This window comes from Leishmania infantum, chromosome 36, assembly GCF_000002875.2.
Source record: "Leishmania infantum JPCM5 genome chromosome 36".
In the NCBI taxonomy this organism is placed as follows: domain Eukaryota; phylum Euglenozoa; class Kinetoplastea; order Trypanosomatida; family Trypanosomatidae; genus Leishmania; species Leishmania infantum.
Window position 1 is genome coordinate 803,438 of NC_009420.2, and position 16,148 is coordinate 819,585.

General features: G+C 57.7%; 4 protein-coding genes across 4 annotated transcripts; all 4 read left to right on the forward strand.

Annotated features, from left to right (window-relative positions):
- Nucleotides 1-221: 221 nt before the first annotated feature.
- ALG3 (putative dolichyl-P-Man:GDP-Man5GlcNAc2-PP-dolichyl alpha-1,3-mannosyltransferase) lies at nucleotides 222-1,565 on the forward strand (the record flags this gene model as incomplete). Its single annotated transcript, XM_001469759.1, has 1 exon — nucleotides 222-1,565. The coding sequence occupies one exon, from the start codon at nucleotides 222-224 to the stop codon at nucleotides 1,563-1,565; it is 1,344 nt and encodes a 447-aa protein (XP_001469796.1).
- Nucleotides 1,566-4,499: 2,934 nt separating this feature from the next.
- On the forward strand, nucleotides 4,500-7,244 carry LINJ_36_2170 (putative serine/threonine protein phosphatase; the record flags this gene model as incomplete). Its single annotated transcript, XM_001469760.1, has 1 exon — nucleotides 4,500-7,244. One exon carries the CDS (start codon nucleotides 4,500-4,502, stop codon nucleotides 7,242-7,244), a length of 2,745 nt encoding a protein of 914 aa, XP_001469797.1.
- Nucleotides 7,245-8,294: 1,050 nt separating this feature from the next.
- Nucleotides 8,295-9,815, forward strand: LINJ_36_2180 (conserved hypothetical protein; the record flags this gene model as incomplete). Its single annotated transcript, XM_001469761.1, has 1 exon — nucleotides 8,295-9,815. One exon carries the CDS (start codon nucleotides 8,295-8,297, stop codon nucleotides 9,813-9,815), a length of 1,521 nt encoding a protein of 506 aa, XP_001469798.1.
- A 1,403-nt stretch (nucleotides 9,816-11,218) lies between these two features.
- On the forward strand, nucleotides 11,219-12,211 carry LINJ_36_2190 (conserved hypothetical protein; the record flags this gene model as incomplete). Its single annotated transcript, XM_001469762.1, has 1 exon — nucleotides 11,219-12,211. The coding sequence occupies one exon, from the start codon at nucleotides 11,219-11,221 to the stop codon at nucleotides 12,209-12,211; it is 993 nt and encodes a 330-aa protein (XP_001469799.1).
- Nucleotides 12,212-16,148: the final 3,937 nt, after the last annotated feature.

Here is a 16,148-nt window from a genome sequence, read left to right on the forward strand (position 1 = left end):
GACTCTCCGACCGAGTCGCTGTCTTTCTGCTTCTCGGCGCCGGTATGCAAGGACGTCCTGCGTACCTGTAAAAACATCGCGTGCACTTGTTTTTCGTCTTATCTAACCCTTTCCTGCATTTTGGGCACGCATCGGCTTCCTAGCGTGTATCGCGTCCGCTAAAGAGCGACTTTTTACACGTGGGACACAGGCAGTTCAGCTGGAACACTCCGGCACGAGAGATGAAGTTCATGGACGTAGCGCTGGCCGCAGAGGCGGTCGTCATCATCACCGTCATCTTCACAGTGCCCTACACGGAGATCGACTGGAAGGCGTACATGGAGGAGGTGGAGGGGTTTCTTGCTGGCGAGCTGGACTACCGCAACCTTAAGGGCGGCACCGGGCCACTGGTCTACCCGGGCGGCTTTGTGTGGGTGTACAGTGCCCTCTACTATCTCACCAAGAAGGGTGAGGCCATTGAGCTGGCCCAGTGGATATACGCCGGCGTCTACCTTGTGACCTTGACAATGATCTTGCGCCTCTACACCCGCTCCGGGCACACGTGGCAAACCATGATACCGCTCTTCGTCTCCAAGCGCATTCGCAGCCTCTACGTGCTGCGACTTTTCAACGACTGCTGGGCCATGCTGTTCCTGTTCGCTGCCGTCTCCTTCATCGCTGGCCGCCCCAGCGGCGCCGCCAAGCGCTCGCGTCAGTGGCTCATTGGGTGCCTCTGCTACTCTATCGCCGTGTCCATCAAGATGAACGTGCTCCTCTTCGCGCCAGGCATGCTTTACGTGATGCTCCGCACACTCCCTTTCTGGCGAGTCGCGTGGTACCTGCTTGTCTGTGCGGCGTGGCAAGTGGCCGCAGGCTTGCCTTTTCTGGCCTACGACCATAGGGCCTACTTATCGAAGAGCTTTGAGCTTGATCGCGTCTTTCTGCAGCGGTGGTCGGTAAACTATCAATTCCTCAATTCCGAACTTTTTGCTAAGCCTGAGTTTGGCCAGGCGCTGCTCGCGATGACAGTTGCAACGTGGGTTTTGCTGTGGCGCACGCGCTGGGCCGCACGCACCTACTTGACGGATGCGGAGGTGCATGTATCGCATCCGGCAATTTCCGATACGCGTCGGCAGAACACGCTCTTGCGCCGCGGCGCTGCCGACGGTGACAAGACGATGGACAACGAGGCACAGGAGCAGGCAGTATACGCGTCCACACTGCTCACTTTCTTCGAGGCCAACCTTGTCGGCGTCATATTTGCCCGCTCCATTCATTACCAGTTCTACACGTGGTTCTTCTACACTGTTCCCTTTGTTCTCGCCTACACGACGTTCCCACGGGTGCTGCGGCTTGTGAGCTTTGCCCTCATCCGCCAGGGGTTCGAGTCGTTCCCACCGACGCCGAAGACGTCGATGATGCTACAAGGTGGCTTTGCCTTGATGCTGTTTGCGATCCTCTTTATGGGCCGTGAAGCTCGTCCAGCTGCCACGCGGGAGGAAACGCATCCGGCCCGGGACAATGAACCAAAGTTGCCACAAACACAGGGGACAGCTGGCGCAACAGGCGAGAAGAAAATACGGTGAGGCGGACGTCACATCCTAAGCAACTGCTAAGCCCGTTGTGGGGGCACTGACAGCGGATGCCGTTGCAACTGCAAAGAGCCCATCGCCACGGGAATTGGTCTCGCCTCCTGCGCGGGCAGGCCAGGCCAAAGCCGCTTCCCCAGTAGGCAGCAATGAAATCCACCACTGCCACCAAGAAGTCCAAGTGGCGATCAGCACGCGCCATCAGACAGGTTCTCTGCGCGACCCTCCAGTAACTCGCTCTTTCTTCACCTGAAGTGTTGGACTCGCATAGATGTCCGGGCTGTGGTCGGTGATTGGCCATCGTCTCGTTGTGGTGCATTTCTGCCGTCATCGCTCCCTCTCGCACGTTTATCAGCGGCGGCGCAGTGGAACCCGGGGGCGCGCTCGGACGCCTCAAGGTGTCTTTGTCTGCCTTTCTGTGTGTGTGTGTGCCAGTGTGTGATGATGAGTCCATCGAAACCCCTTTACGCTTTACATGTTTTGCGGCGGCTCGCCTCGCGCACAACCTGTGGCTTTTCTCTGAAAGAGAAGGGGTTTAACAGATGCTGGAGAGGAGTTTGTGCGATAGCGTGTCCTGCTAACACGAACACGCCGACCGACATATGCCGACAACCACAGTTGACGTATCTCTGTAGCACTGCAGCTATGTAAAGGAGCCGGGCCCACCAAAACCGTTTGGCGACGTTCAGCCCAGTGCGATTCCACTGCGGACAGCGCGCCCTGGGTCCAAGATCAAGCTCAGCACCACCGCCATGCAGCAAAGGACGAAAAAAAAAACAGTAGGTGGATGCGGATCTTCGCTGAATCATGGGCCCGCTTCGTAGCGAGCTGCTACAAACGCGGTCATGACTGCAAGTCTATCCAGCTCAGCGTCAACTCACACCTGCCCGCCGGCACCAAGAATCCGCAACCGTACCCGAGGGCATGCTGCAAGCTGCTTGGCTTTCTCACAGAGTGGGAACTACACTGTGATATCACAGCGAAATGGCCGGCGTTGTCAGGGATGCCGAAGACGAAACGGAAAAAGTGACAGCTGAGTGTAGAAGTTGCATGTGCATGCCTACAAGCGTGTATATACGCATGTGCGCGTGTGTGTGCGACGCCCCTTCAAGCGATTTGTCCTACATAGCGTAAACATCTTCATTCTCTCGCCCTCAATTCAAATGTGGCAGCCGCTTCTGCGATGCGTGAAGGTCGTGTGTGGCTCCCTCTCTGGCCCTCTCACACAGTGCACGAATCGAGCAACTAGAAGGTGCACGAGCCTTCCGCGCCAATGAACAAACAACAACAAAAATGGAGCGATGAAAAACAGAGAGCGCGTGATGCGTTTCAGGCCATCATCGGCCACGATGGTGCAGCGGGTCTTAGCGCCTGAATCGTTGCGCTTGCGCACTGTTTTGCTTTTTTTTGCTTTGCCGACCCAGCATGCTGACGTCTTCACGGCTGTTTTCACTCTCGTGCACCCTTTACTACCACCTATCTGTCTATCTCTTCCTCTTCTTGCTTGGCGTGGTGCTGACGCGAATGACGTCCACATGGCGCGCATCGACTCACCGACACCCACAACCACCACAAGGAAAATACTAACACCGATCACGAGACGTAGTGCTTCGTCCTCCTCGTTTTTTTTTCTGTGCTTTGCTCGGCACCCTGAGCGTACCGCCATCATCTGCCAGCGAATACACCGCGCCTTGATTGTCCTGTGTCACCCCCTTCGCTTCCTCTCTGGCCCCGTGGTTTCAACTCTTCCCTTCGCCGTCCTTTCCTCGATCACCCAAGCCGCAGACCTTCGCTGTATTACCCCCTCCTTCCCCCCGTACGCGCTGCCTTCCCTTCGCTGCCACACCCACCCAGGCACAGAAGCAGGAGCACATTCAAGTGTCTGAGCGCAGCCAAGACGTGAAGGTGCAGCCACCGTCTTCTTTTTTTTGCTCTTACGATTGTTATTTCTTATTCAGACGGCTGCTTCTTTTCAGATTGGTCTGCACACACACACACACCCTCACACACAAGCACACACGCACGCACGCATACATACACGAAGCCACACACGCACACTCGTGCGAAACGCAAGCGTGCAGGTATCTCTCTTCTCTTTCTTTGCCCGTCTACGCCGCTGCTGATTTTTTTACTGTTTTTCACCTCTTCTGTTGTCTGCACTCAGCTACCAAGTCTCTCACTTCGGTTGCGGTCTCCTCACGCCACCCTCTCTTCGCCGCTTTTTCTCTTTTATCACGTCCTTTCGGCACCCTTGTCTGCCCCCTGCGGTCACGTGCTCGCCATACGCTTGTACGTGCTCCGGGGACTGTCGTTGATCTTGCGCTGCTCCTCCTCGAGAACTATCTCTCCTTGTTTTCGTTGGTTCTATAGATCGCGGGGTGGTGAGACCCGTAGAGGCATAGAACGCGCCGTCTGGGCGCACCAAGATAGCTCAGCTGCTCTCATCGTGCCCTCTTAGCCAACTCTCTCTTTTCTGCTTGCCGTTTACGTGTTGTGCTTCTGTGCTTTTCCATCTCTTTTCTCGTGCTTGTGGTGTGCCGTGTGCGCGTGTTTTTGCGTCCTTGCCGTCCGCGCCACTTAGCTACCATTTGAAACTTTTTGTGCGGTCGCTGGTTTTCGCTTTTTTTTTCACTCGTAACTATATCGACCTCGCTCTGCTTTTCGAGGAGACCGTGTCTTAGGTGTGCCGCACTAGCACGTGAAGAGGGGCTTCCGTCGCGCGAGGGTTTTACTAACGTTGGCGCGTGAAGCAAATCTGCCCGCGCGCGTGCTGCATCGCAGCTCCGCGCTTACACAGGAAATCAGATACACACATTACACCCGACCACCACACTGGACGGATCTTTCTCCCTTTGTTGTCCTTGTGAGGTTTGGGCTTTGCACCATACAGTGGGATCAGTTCATTCCCCCCCCCACACGGCCCGCGCCATAATGCCGAGCTTCTTTCTGTTTGGGAGGAAGAAGGATAAGAATAAAAAGGCTCGCGATGGTACCAGGGACGAGGGCGACGCGGCGACTCCCTCGTTGACGGCCAGGGAGAACTCTAACGACTCGAAAGAGTCGGCGACAAAGCACGGTAAAGGATCCACTACGTCTCACGATGCAGCGGGCGGGTCTACGCCCCCAAGTCTAGACACGCCGCCCGCCGACGCCTCCGGCCCAGCCACCGAGACTTCACCACCGTTGCCGCCCTCGAGGAAGCAGCAATCCTATTCCGAAAGCGCTCTGCAGGAGTTACCGCCACCGCCGCTGTCGTCATCTCCGGCGACCAACTCGCCTGGTCTTCGGGCGAGTGCGGTTCATCTTACCCTCCAGCACTCCACGCTCGATGACGCCCCCGTCTCTACCCCGCACAGCGTGGACCTGTTTCCGTGCGAGATGTCAGAGGTGACGATCCCGCAGCTCACCGAAGTGTTTCAGGTCTTTCGGACGTTCCTCGACAACTGCACAAGCACGGAGGTGAAGCAGGAGTCTGTGTCGAAGCTGCGCAAGATCCTTCCCGAGATCGCCGCCGTCGACACCACTGTGTCAGATGAGACGATCAAGGCGCAGAACTTCCACCCGACATTTTCGATCGAGCCTATACTGAGTCACTTGTTGGCGCAGCCGGCCCCGCTGCGCGCGCGCCTCTGCCTCGCCATCTACCGCTTCTGCGGAGAGCTGTGCGAGGAGCTGGAGGGTGACCTGCTCTGCCAAGAGACAGGGCTCTTTAGTGGCCTGCAATGTATGAACCCGAATCTGCGTCCCGCCGCCGACGGCGACTACGGCAGCTCTGAAGATCCACATCAAACCTCCCCCTTTGGTGGTAGTTTCGCGGAGAACGGGACTGCGAAGATAGAACGCTGTCCTGAAATCGATCTCCCGAAGATCTACAAGAGTCTCCTGCACAAGGAAGACTACCTACCGAGTGCCGAAGAGCTCAACGAGATCTTCCTGCGAGTGCAGGAGCTGCTACGAGTCGAGCCAAATGTGGTGATGGTGGCGATGCCGGCCGTTCTCGTCGGAGATCTGCATGGGCAGATACGCGATCTGCTGGAAAATGTGCTGACGCTGGGGGGCCCACTCGTGCCGAATGAGGCGCTGGCGCTGGCGTCCCCTAAATCCCATGCGGCCAAGTCGAAGGCGCCCACCTCCCAGAAGAGAGGCAGCGTTGCTGCGGCGCCTCCCACCTCCAAGAAGAGCGGCAAGGCGGCAGGCGCAGCGAAGACCTTCAGTGGGGCGCTGAAAGGTGATGAGAGCCGACCCACGCGGCCGCCGAACTACTTGTTCCTGGGTGATTATGTCGACCGTGGGCCGAGCAGCCTGTGCGTGATTGCACTGCTCTTCACGGCCAAGCTATTATCGCCGAACACCGTGTTCTTGTTGCGTGGTAACCACGAGTGCCCGAATACAAATCGCTTCTACGGCTTCCTCGACGAATGCCACCGTCGCTACCCCATTGTGAACCACAAGGTCACCACGCTCCACATGTGCACCCGGTCGGCGTCCGAAGAGAACACGGACGATGCGGCAGCAAATCGAAGCGGCAGCGGCAGCAGCTCCCCAGGCGCCAGCTCCACCTGCGAGGGCGACAGCGGCGCCCTGAGCAAGATCAATACGAACAGCAGCGTCGAGCCGACCGCGGCTGAGCTGGGCGGGCATCTCGGCAGGGACTGCGATTCAAGTCCTGATGACATGGGGTGGGACATGAAGGATCACCCGCTGTGGCTTGTCGCGAATGACGCACTTTGCTCACTTCCTCTCTGCGCCGCGCTTTACGAGGAGGTAGAGGAGGGCGACGACGGCGCGACCCTGCCGCCAGCCACTGCCGCTGCCGCGCCGAACATCGAGGACATGCTTGCAGCTGACGGCACCGAGAACCCTGGAACGGCATCGAAAGCGAAAAAGCCAACCACAGCGAAAGCCGTAAAGAAGAGTACCCGGCGCAGCATTGGTAACGCAAGTTTCGCGGAGCCCTTCAAGTCTCCAAATCTCGCAGCGGGCAAGTCGTCTACGTTCACTGACAGCAATGCACGCGCCACTAGCAGCAAGACAGCCAGTACCTCCGGCGAACCGTCGCCACTGTCCCCGCCAAGCGCCAGTGCATCCTTTGCAAAACCGAAGAAGATGCGGCAGGTCGTGCGCGTGTGCGCAATGCACGGTGGCCTGTCCCCCTTCATTGACGACAGCTTCGACGGCATCATCGCCATTAACCGGTTCCGCAACATCGAGCATGGTGCGCTGGCCGACCTCACGTGGTCAGATCCATCCTCCAGCGCAGCCGCCGACGGCGCGACGGCGTCGGACTCCCGTGCGAACGCGAGCCAGCCACCTTTGAGCAAGTTCCAGTCTATCTGCGTCTTCAACGGAGCCCCCATTGGCTTCACCGGTAATCCGCGTGGCACAGGGCACATCTTCGGCGAGGATGCCACGATAAACTTCATCAACACAAATCATCTGTATTTTATCGTGCGCGCGCACCAGTGCGTGCAGGAGGGCTTTCAGTGGAACCACAAAGACCGCCTGCTGACGGTGTTTTCCGCCCCAAACTACTGCGGTATGCGCAATAAAGGCGCGGTTGTTCTGCTGGATAAGAATGGGGCCCCTACACTGAAACAGTACGCGTACAAGGAAGTTGAGGAGAAACCGCACGCGAAGACCACGGGCGCGCCACAGCCACCGAGGCTATTCTCGTAGGGGCGCGCATTGCGCACCCTGGCCCGCGCTACTGCGCGGTATAGGAACCATCTAGCTCATCTCTTTTTTCTTCTGTGTATGTGTCTTGTGGCGACTGCTAGTTGATTGGGTGTGGCCCCTTCACTCGCCTCTCCGCTGTCCCTTGTGCGTGTGTGCATGCCCACCTGCGTGCGTGTGGGTGGGTGTACACGACGGCTGGTAGGCGACGACTCCACTCGCTTTCCGCGTTTGATCTGATCAAGCCATTTGGCGGTGCTTCTTGTCTCTTGCATGTATACGTTTCCTTTACCTTTTTTTTTTGTGGATCGCCCTCGACTTTGCTGCCCCCCTCCTCGTCCTTCCTCCTCGCCTTTCGTGTCTTTGACTTGATTCTGTATTTGCTGGTTACTGTTTCGCGGGAGGAAGAAAACAAAGCAAAACGAAAAAAAATGCGCGGGTCACAGGTTGCGGAAAGGGGACGTGAAGGGTTTGCTCTGTGGCTGTGACCTCCGTCCCTCACTCTTTTTTTCTTCCAATACTACCGTGGCCTTGCATTCTATATATATATATATGTGTGTGCGTTCGTACTTTCTTTCGCATAGGTGTTTGTGTGCCCACTACCCGCGTTGGCCACGTCGCATGCATGCACATCCCAACGTGAGCACACATGCGGATATGCATGCACGAATGCCGATGAAAACTGAGCAAACATACACGTGTGACGGCACAGATGGGGCCCCCGCACGTCCACGGCGTAGAGAAGCCTGCCCTCTCCCCTTTGATGGCGGTGCGGTGGATGTGTACGTGTGTTTGCCTGCTGCAGGCTGCTTTCGTCAAAACTTCTTTCCCATCTTTTTTCCCTCTCGCCTCGCCCCCGCTTGTTCATGTGTACCTCTGCTGGAACAACCAAACAGACCCGCACACAACCGCAAGCACCCAGGCCGGCGTGCTGTGCCGCTTCGCCTTGCTCATTTGTTTTTTTGTGTCATCTGCATCTCCCCTCTCCCCGCACAGTGACACGAGCAGCGCCGGTGTACAGTTCGGTGCTTTTGGAGAGTTCATTTATCGAGGATGCTCGGCGCACAGTCTGCTCCTTCGTTCCTGCCGGCGTCGGCGTTGTCGTCGTCAGCGCCGCAGTGCCCGCCGCCTCAGCAGCTGATTGAGCGCAGGCCACACGACACACTTGTGCAGCATTCCCCGTACGGGCCGTCACGGAACACCACCTACGGGTGGGGCAATCCCTTCCGACCCCCCATGACCGCCACCGTTCCTAGCCACCCGTGCATCCACATCGGGATCAGCTCGCTGAATGGCGTGCCGACTGTCGGGCAATCGGACAGGTCGATGCGCAGCCTGCTGACTCAGTACCGCAAGAAGTTCAACTGCTTGGAGCACTGCTACCCTTACCATAAGGTAGGAGACGAGGGGACATGGAAGACGTGGGCGGACATGGTAAGGAACAGCAATGCCGCCGACGGCGGCCGCATCCATTCACTCAAAACGGTATCGGCGCCCCCACTACACACCGTTGAAGGCGCCGCTGCCGCTGATGTCGCCTCCGCGGGAGCGACGCCGTTGTGCCCTCTCACCGTCAACGCCAACCGCTTCTTGTACACCATCAAGGCGAACAACCTCCTCACTCACGTCAAGCAGCTGCAGATGGACGACGCGGATGTGCTGGCTCACGTGCAGGTTTTTTTCCAAGAGCGGTGCCCACTGCTGGAGCCGTTTTTGGGCCCCGTGCTGGTGCAGCTACCGCCGTCCTTTGGGTACTCACCTGAGAACGTGCAGCGACTCACTCGGCTGCATCAGCTACTTTCCCAAGAGGAAGTGCTGCTGCTAGAGACAAGGTCGGTGTCGCCTAAGGCTTTTTCGTCTTCAGGAACCTCCTCGACAACAGCGCCGTCCTCGAGTGCACCGCGGAGGCAGCGACGCCTCCGCGTCGCTGTGGAGTTCCGAAGTCGCTCGTGGTACCGCGACGAGACGTTCGCCCTCCTGCGCTCCTTTCGCTGGGCGCTTGTGGTGGCGCACCACCACGATGACCCGACGTACTCGCAAGTGGTCGACACCGGTGCGGGTTTCCTCTACGTCCGTCTACACGGGCCGCTCGGGCGCAACGTGGGCGACTATGGCCCTTTGGCGATGCGGCTGTGGGCAGAGAAGATGGTGCAGTACCTCCGTTCGGAAAGGAGCCCTGCCGAAGGCAGCCCGACGAGTGCATTACCAGACGAAACGACGCGTGAGGTGTTTATTTTCCTGAACAACAGCGACTCCAATGTAGGCGGCACGACGAGCTCGGTCGTGGACGCGACATGCCTTGCTGAGCAGATGCGAAACCTACTCCAGTGCAAATCCTCGCGGCCACCTCCCGCCGAAACTGCGGCTGCTTCACCATCTCCTCGTGTGAGCGCCGATCCGCAGCTAGTCATGGCGTGCGTTGAAGCGAAAACTCCGATGGCGGTGCCCGAAGACGACTGTCGCGCTTCTTGTGCTCAGCACGTGCAGGACGAGGCGGACACTCCACCGCCCAAGCGACAGTGCACGGCGCAGCGAAGCAGCGGCACGCGCGAAGACGAGGTCGTGATCGATTAACGCTGCCGTGAGAGAGGGGCATGTGGGCCTCGTTACAGCGCCGTTTTCAGCGCCAAGAGGAATGAGCGAGGCTCAAACCTTTTTTTCCCTCCGGCACACCATCACAGCTTTCCCTCCTGTGCCATCTCTATGCCTATCGCCCTCGGTCGTGTGCGTGTGCATCCTTTCAAAACTTCCTGCGTCACTGTTACACTTACACACACCCGCACACGGCGACATCCACTCAAGCCCACACCCGAGAAGAGGAACAACGCCAAAAAAGGCAGGGGGTAGGTGAGGCGATGCGGAAGCGCAGAGCCTTGGGCATTCGGAGCGCACCGCAATCAACAGAAGTCGTGTGGCGAAACAAAGAGAGACAGCAGGCTTGAGCTGGAGCTCTCGCTTGCCTCGCCTTCTTTCTCTCCATATCCCTTCTCGATGCTGCGCAGCCGGCGGCAATACAGAGGGCACGCGTGCTTGTGTCTCTTCACTCGGGGCTTGTGTTTGCGCGCACGACGTGGAGCAGCGGAAGCCGCGTCTCTCTCCCTCCCTTGCTGGCCCTCTGCTACTCTGCATAAAGCCCTCATCTCTGTATCCTGCCTATCCAACTACGATTTGCATCTTCTCGGCTTTCGCGTCTTTCCTTTCTCGGCTTCCGCCTTCTGCATGCGTGTACGTGTGCGTGTCTACGCACACATCACGGCGTTGGCCAAGGACTTACTCGACTGCCTGCGCATGCGCGACTTCGTAAGGCAACTCTAAAAGAAAAACATCGAAAAGAGGGAAAACAGACCACATCAGCAACCTCTCTCTGTTTCACAAGGGCTAGCATACAAGAGCTTCAGGCACTCGTGGTACGCCGCGTATGCTTTTACAGGGACCACACACACAAACCGCTGCCTATCTCTACCCCTCCGCCCCAACTTCTCGTTTCTTTCTCTGTCGTGTCTGCGTGTTTCGTTCCGCGCGCCTCGCCTCCGCTGTTTTCGCGTCTGTGTTCAACAGCACGTGTGTACAAGAGCACGCAAGCAGAACACGCCAACTTGCATCTTCTCTTGTGGGTAAGTCAATACAGCCGACGCGCCCCCTCGCCCTCTCCCTTTGCCCGCTCTTGTTTTCCTGTCAGTGTGTTTGCTTGTGTGTGTGTGTGTGTGTGTGCTTTCTCCCACGCCCACACTGTGACGCATGTCCGCTTGTGTGTGTGCGTGATTTCTCTTTTAGCTGTTCGTCGTTGCTCACCGTAGAGCACGCTTCACTTGGCACTGTCCGCCACACTGGGCCTCCGTCTGACGTGTAAGATCATATACAGGCGCGTCTACTGGTCTGCATCCGGCGGTACAGCCCATTAAAGCTCGTTTTCTCCCTCCACTGGAAACTCACCTTCTCTCTCTCTCACGCAACATTTCTTTCTTTTTCGCTTGAGAATGACCGAAAAGCCCGCGAAGGAGCCGCCGCTGCCGCGAGACTTGAAGGCGCAGTTTGACGTGCTCGCTGGCACTCGGTGGGACAGCGTTGGCGACGATGCTGACGCCGCCGAACACCTCTCGCAGCTCCGCCACGACTGGAAGACGCTGGGCAATGCTTGCTACGGCAAAGGGTACTTTTTGGCCGCAATCCGGTGCTACTCGCGGCTGCTGGAAGTGCCCGGCGGCGACACGGCACAGATCCGCAGCAATCGCAGCGCCGCTTACTTGCAGTCGCCCATGCTGGTAGGTCCTTCGTTGGCGCTCAAGGACGCCGAGAAGGCCGTGGAGCTGGAGCCGAAGTGGTTCAAGGCCCACCTCCGCGTCGGCGACGCGCATCGGAAGCGCGGCCACTTCGCCGAGGCAGAGGCTGCATACCGTGAGGCGTTGGCCCTGCAGCCGGAGTGCGCCACCGCGCTAGCGGGGCTTCGTGCTCTGCAGGTAGAGTCAGCGGATTTGCCTGCAGCAGCGGCCACATTTCTGCGCGGTCACGCGGAGCGCGCGCCGTACCACAATGCGTCGCCGTCACCGAAGCCGATTTCGTCCACAACTACCGCCCACGCGGCTGCAGCGGCGCAAGCGAAGGAAGAGGAGCTGCAGCTGACACAGGAGCAGCTCGTTCACAAGTGGAAGGCGGACATCAGCACACGTGAGGGTCGAACGGGCTGTCGACCGCGACAGGCGTCGCTCTCGCAAGCCGACAGGCAGCAGGGTGCCGCCGTTAAGCAGGCGTTGCTGGCTCGCTTCCGCGCTAAGCTCGAGTCCAACGGTGAGTTCAGCGCAACCCTTCGCGATCGGTGCGAGGAGGCCATGCTGCGCGGCGAGGGGGTCAACTACCGCGATGCAGACAAACTCCGCAACACCTACTCACACGCCACGAACGGCATCGGGCTGGGCATCTCATCCGACGCATACAAGGAGTACACAGGGCGTGTGGATCACCGCATGTGGTGATGGAGCAACACATACACAGAGAGCTGAGGGAGAGTAAGGAGGAGAGGTAGATGTATGGGGAGAGGCTGCGCAACAGGAAAAGCGTCGAGACACGATCTTCTCGTACATACGCACACAAGCAAAAAAACAACACTCGATCTGCACACCCATCCTCATCCCCCCTCCCTCCCTCTTCCTCTCGCTCTCCTCCTCCCTCTTCGTGGGTGAGTGTGTGTGGATCGGCCGTGATGAGTGCGGGGATCTTCTTTCTTTTCTTACTGTTGTTTTCGCTCGACCACGGAGGTGTGTGTGTGTGTGCATACAGGTGAGCGTGTGCCTTCTCCCTTTTTTCTCCTACTTATTTTGCCTTTTCGTCTTTTTCCGGTAGTACTGGAACCCCTGGCCTTCTTTTTCGTTTCCTTATTGCCCTCCATCATACTCCCTTTCTTTGGCCGCTTTTCGCCGCCGTGCCGACACTGGAGCGTTTTGTTGTCGTTGTTGCTTGCGTTGTTGCACTTGTCGTTTCTCATGTCTTTTCTTTTGATTGCTCGTTCACCCTCCCACCTCCCCCATCGCCCTCTTCGGTTGATGTCGTTGTGAAGCATCAGTGGCCCCCATTACACGCGTTGTTGCAGATGCTTATGCGCGTGCATGGCACGTCTCTCGGTGGGTGTGTGGATGTTTATGCACGCGTCTTGGAGACCTTCAGGGCTATCTACGGGCACCAGACCTTCTTCTACTCCACGTGCACTTCGCCTACGTGTGTATTTTCTTTTCGCTTCTCCGACCCATGCCTTTTTTCTGCTCGTCTGCACCGCACCTCCCCTCACCTCCCTTGGCACGTCCGCGGTGCTGAGAAGTACGGTGGTTGCTTGGTTTCTTTTTTGTTGTTGCTTCGTCGTCGTCGTGTTCTCGCTTTGGCTCTCTCCTTTCCCGCGGGTTCACGGAGAAGCTGCCCGACCTCGCAGAAGCAGAAACGCTCCATCACTGGAGCGATACTATGCCCGCAGTGGAAAAACGATGTAAACAAGCACACACACACACACACACACACCGATTGAAACTCTTTCTTGCGTTCGTACGAAAAGAAGTGACAAAAAAGGGATAGACGCTCACATCCAACCCCACCACCGCCGTTGCGCCGTTTGACCATCTTCGACGCTCTCAATGCGTAACTGTGAGGACGCTTCTCCTCCCAACCCACCCCTGCTCTTTTATAATCTCGACTCCCCTCTTCCTTCTTCGGCCCCTAAAGGCGAGAAGGCGATGCGGCTTTTCCGAGAAACACCGCCGATGGCGGTAATGAGCGACGAAGGCGTCTGGGACCATGATAACGCGACGGCTGTCTACCCGGTCTCTCCCTATCATGACTTTGCCGTGCTCATTCCGATCCGCGCCTTTACTCTTTGTGCTCCCCTTTTTCCTTCCTCAACACTCGCCTCTCCGTCACCCGCTTCCACATACCCTCCTCCCTTCTCTCCTCCCCGGCAGTCCGTTGAAGCAGCCGCGCCGCCTTCACCCACGATGCCTCTCCTCTCCCCTTTCATCTCAAGCAGAGCGACACCCTCATCGTCTAGGCAGCAGCAGCAAGGAAGGCGAACATATCCTTTTGGCCCTCTCCTTAGCTGCCGTGCGCTTCCAGTGCCGCTTACACCGGAGGCGGGAACACTCGCAACGAACGAACAACCTCCCACCTCCTCCAAAAACTAAAAGAAAAGCAAAGCAAGACGCCACCAGGTCCTCCCAACCGCAGCACACAGCACTTTCCTATTCGTGCCCCACCCTCACGGCCCTCTCCTCTCTCCTCTGTTTGCTGCTGCGACCTTTGCTCTCTGCGACTGTGCAAGTGGAAGGAGACAACGCGGGCATGTCGTTGTGTGTCTGTGTCCAGGTGCGTGTGCAAGCGTATATGGCCCCAATCAGGGCCTTTTTCCAGGAAAGGAGGAGGCCTTCTCTTCCATTTCCAGTGTATATGTTTTTTCTATTTTCTTTTTTTTTCCGAGTGCTCATTCTCTTCTGCATGTGACCCCACCAACACCCTCCCACCCTCCTTCTTTAGGGTATTTCCTCTTGGACTCTCTCTCTCACTCGTGTTTTGCTTTTATCTTTCTGCCACTTAGGTTTTGGGGTGTAACTTGCCCTGCATTTTCCTGCCCGTCAGGGGGAGGGCGTATCAGTGCGCACTCCTTTGCTTTATTTGGGTGTCGGTGTGCCGCCTCGACGCTTCCCTCATTCTTTCCGCCTTTTTTCTTTTCTTCCTTTCTTCGTTGTCTTCTTCGCGGATAGACTTGTTTCTCTTCTTGTCAGCACACGTCTTGAGTCACCCTCCCCCCTCCTCCTCACCCTTCCCTCTGCCCCCCTCCGCCCCGCCGAGCTGCTTTGGTTTTCTTCAGCTGTCACCAGCGTGTCTTTCCCTATCATGCAGCTCTCTCTCGCTCTCTTCACGTTGCGCTGCTGCCCTCTTGCAACCGGCCATTTTTCCTTTTCATTTTGAGCTGGCCTCTTTCTGTCGTCGATCCAACCCCCTTGCCTTTTCACTTGCCTGTGGGTTTTGGTGGGGCGCATGGAGTGTGAGTGTCTTCGATTGCTATGATTCTCATTATTGTGGTGCTGAGGCGTCCGCGTGCGTGTCGCTCCTAGTGGGCCTTTATTTCCGCTTCTCTCTTCCTCCCCCCTGAAGATGGAGCACGCATCAACGCGTGATATCACACAGATCGGCACCCACCCCTCTCTCTCTACACACACACACACACACACTGTTTGTGTGGGGAGGCCATGCAGCAGCCCCTCTATCCCCTGGCAAATGCGGAACCACCTCTGCTGGTGACAGGGTCAAGCACCCTACGACGTAGGGGTAGTTCAGCGCGACCTATCGCTGCTGATGTCGGCGGTTAGGCCCTGGATGGCGTCGCGTCGGAGGGACCTGCGACAGTGGACACGCTTGCGCCATCCACATGATGGAGCAGGGTGTCCGCGTGACTCGAGTGTCTCCCACCCGGCCTCTCACTGCCAGTTGGTGGGTGCGCCTGCGTGCCACTCCGAGAGGGGGCGCCCGGCGGCGACTGGCGAAGCGGGTGGGTGGGGCAGAGCTGGATGCAGGGGCCGTGCTCTCAGAAGATGACTGGGTCGGCGCACTGCTGTAATGCGCGTGTATCTGCCGCTTACTCGCACCACGCGGACGGGCCCTGCGACAGGCCAAATGGAGTGGCGTGTAGCGAATTTTGCATGGTCGTATGGTCACGTAAAAACAAAACGAAAGCTGTTCCGTTTCCACGGAGCATACCTCCTCCCTCCTTCGCTCTCCTCATCCTCCTCCTTCATTGGCGTTGGCAAATGTGTGGGTTTGCCCCTGCTGGCTTAGCTTCTCTGACTTTTCTCTCTCGCATCGCTCAGCATCATGGCACGCGTAGGCTTGCGCGCACACGCACCAAAAGAAAAAGACTTGCAGTTCGTCGGTGCACTCAGCGAAGCTCGCAGGGAGCGAACTGAACAAGCCTCTGTCGGAATCGCACGAGTCGGGGTCAGCAGTCCTGAAGGGAGCGGAGGGGGGAGGGGGCAACGAAAGAAGCCTGCAACCAGTCAGAAGAGTTATGACGAAGACCGCCACAACAGACGGCTTTGGGTTGCTGCTGCCCCCACCCCTCCCCCTCCCTTCCTTCTTTGTATCTCTGCTTCCCTCATGGCGCTCTCTATTCTCGTTCTCCACTCACTGTTTCTGGTTCTATCCGTTTGCGTCACCGTGTGATGTGAGGTGGTCTCGGCGTGTACTACCCCTCTCCCGCGTGTTACATCCTAGTAGGGGTGTGGGTGGCGTGTACGCACGGCCATCATCTTGGTTGCTTGGCTTCTCTGCTGTCGTCGCCCCCTCCCTTCCTCGCATCATGATCGCTTTCATTTGGAGGTCTCAGTCCTACCTCTTCTCCGCTTTTCTTGGGATGGCCACTTCACTGTTCCCACC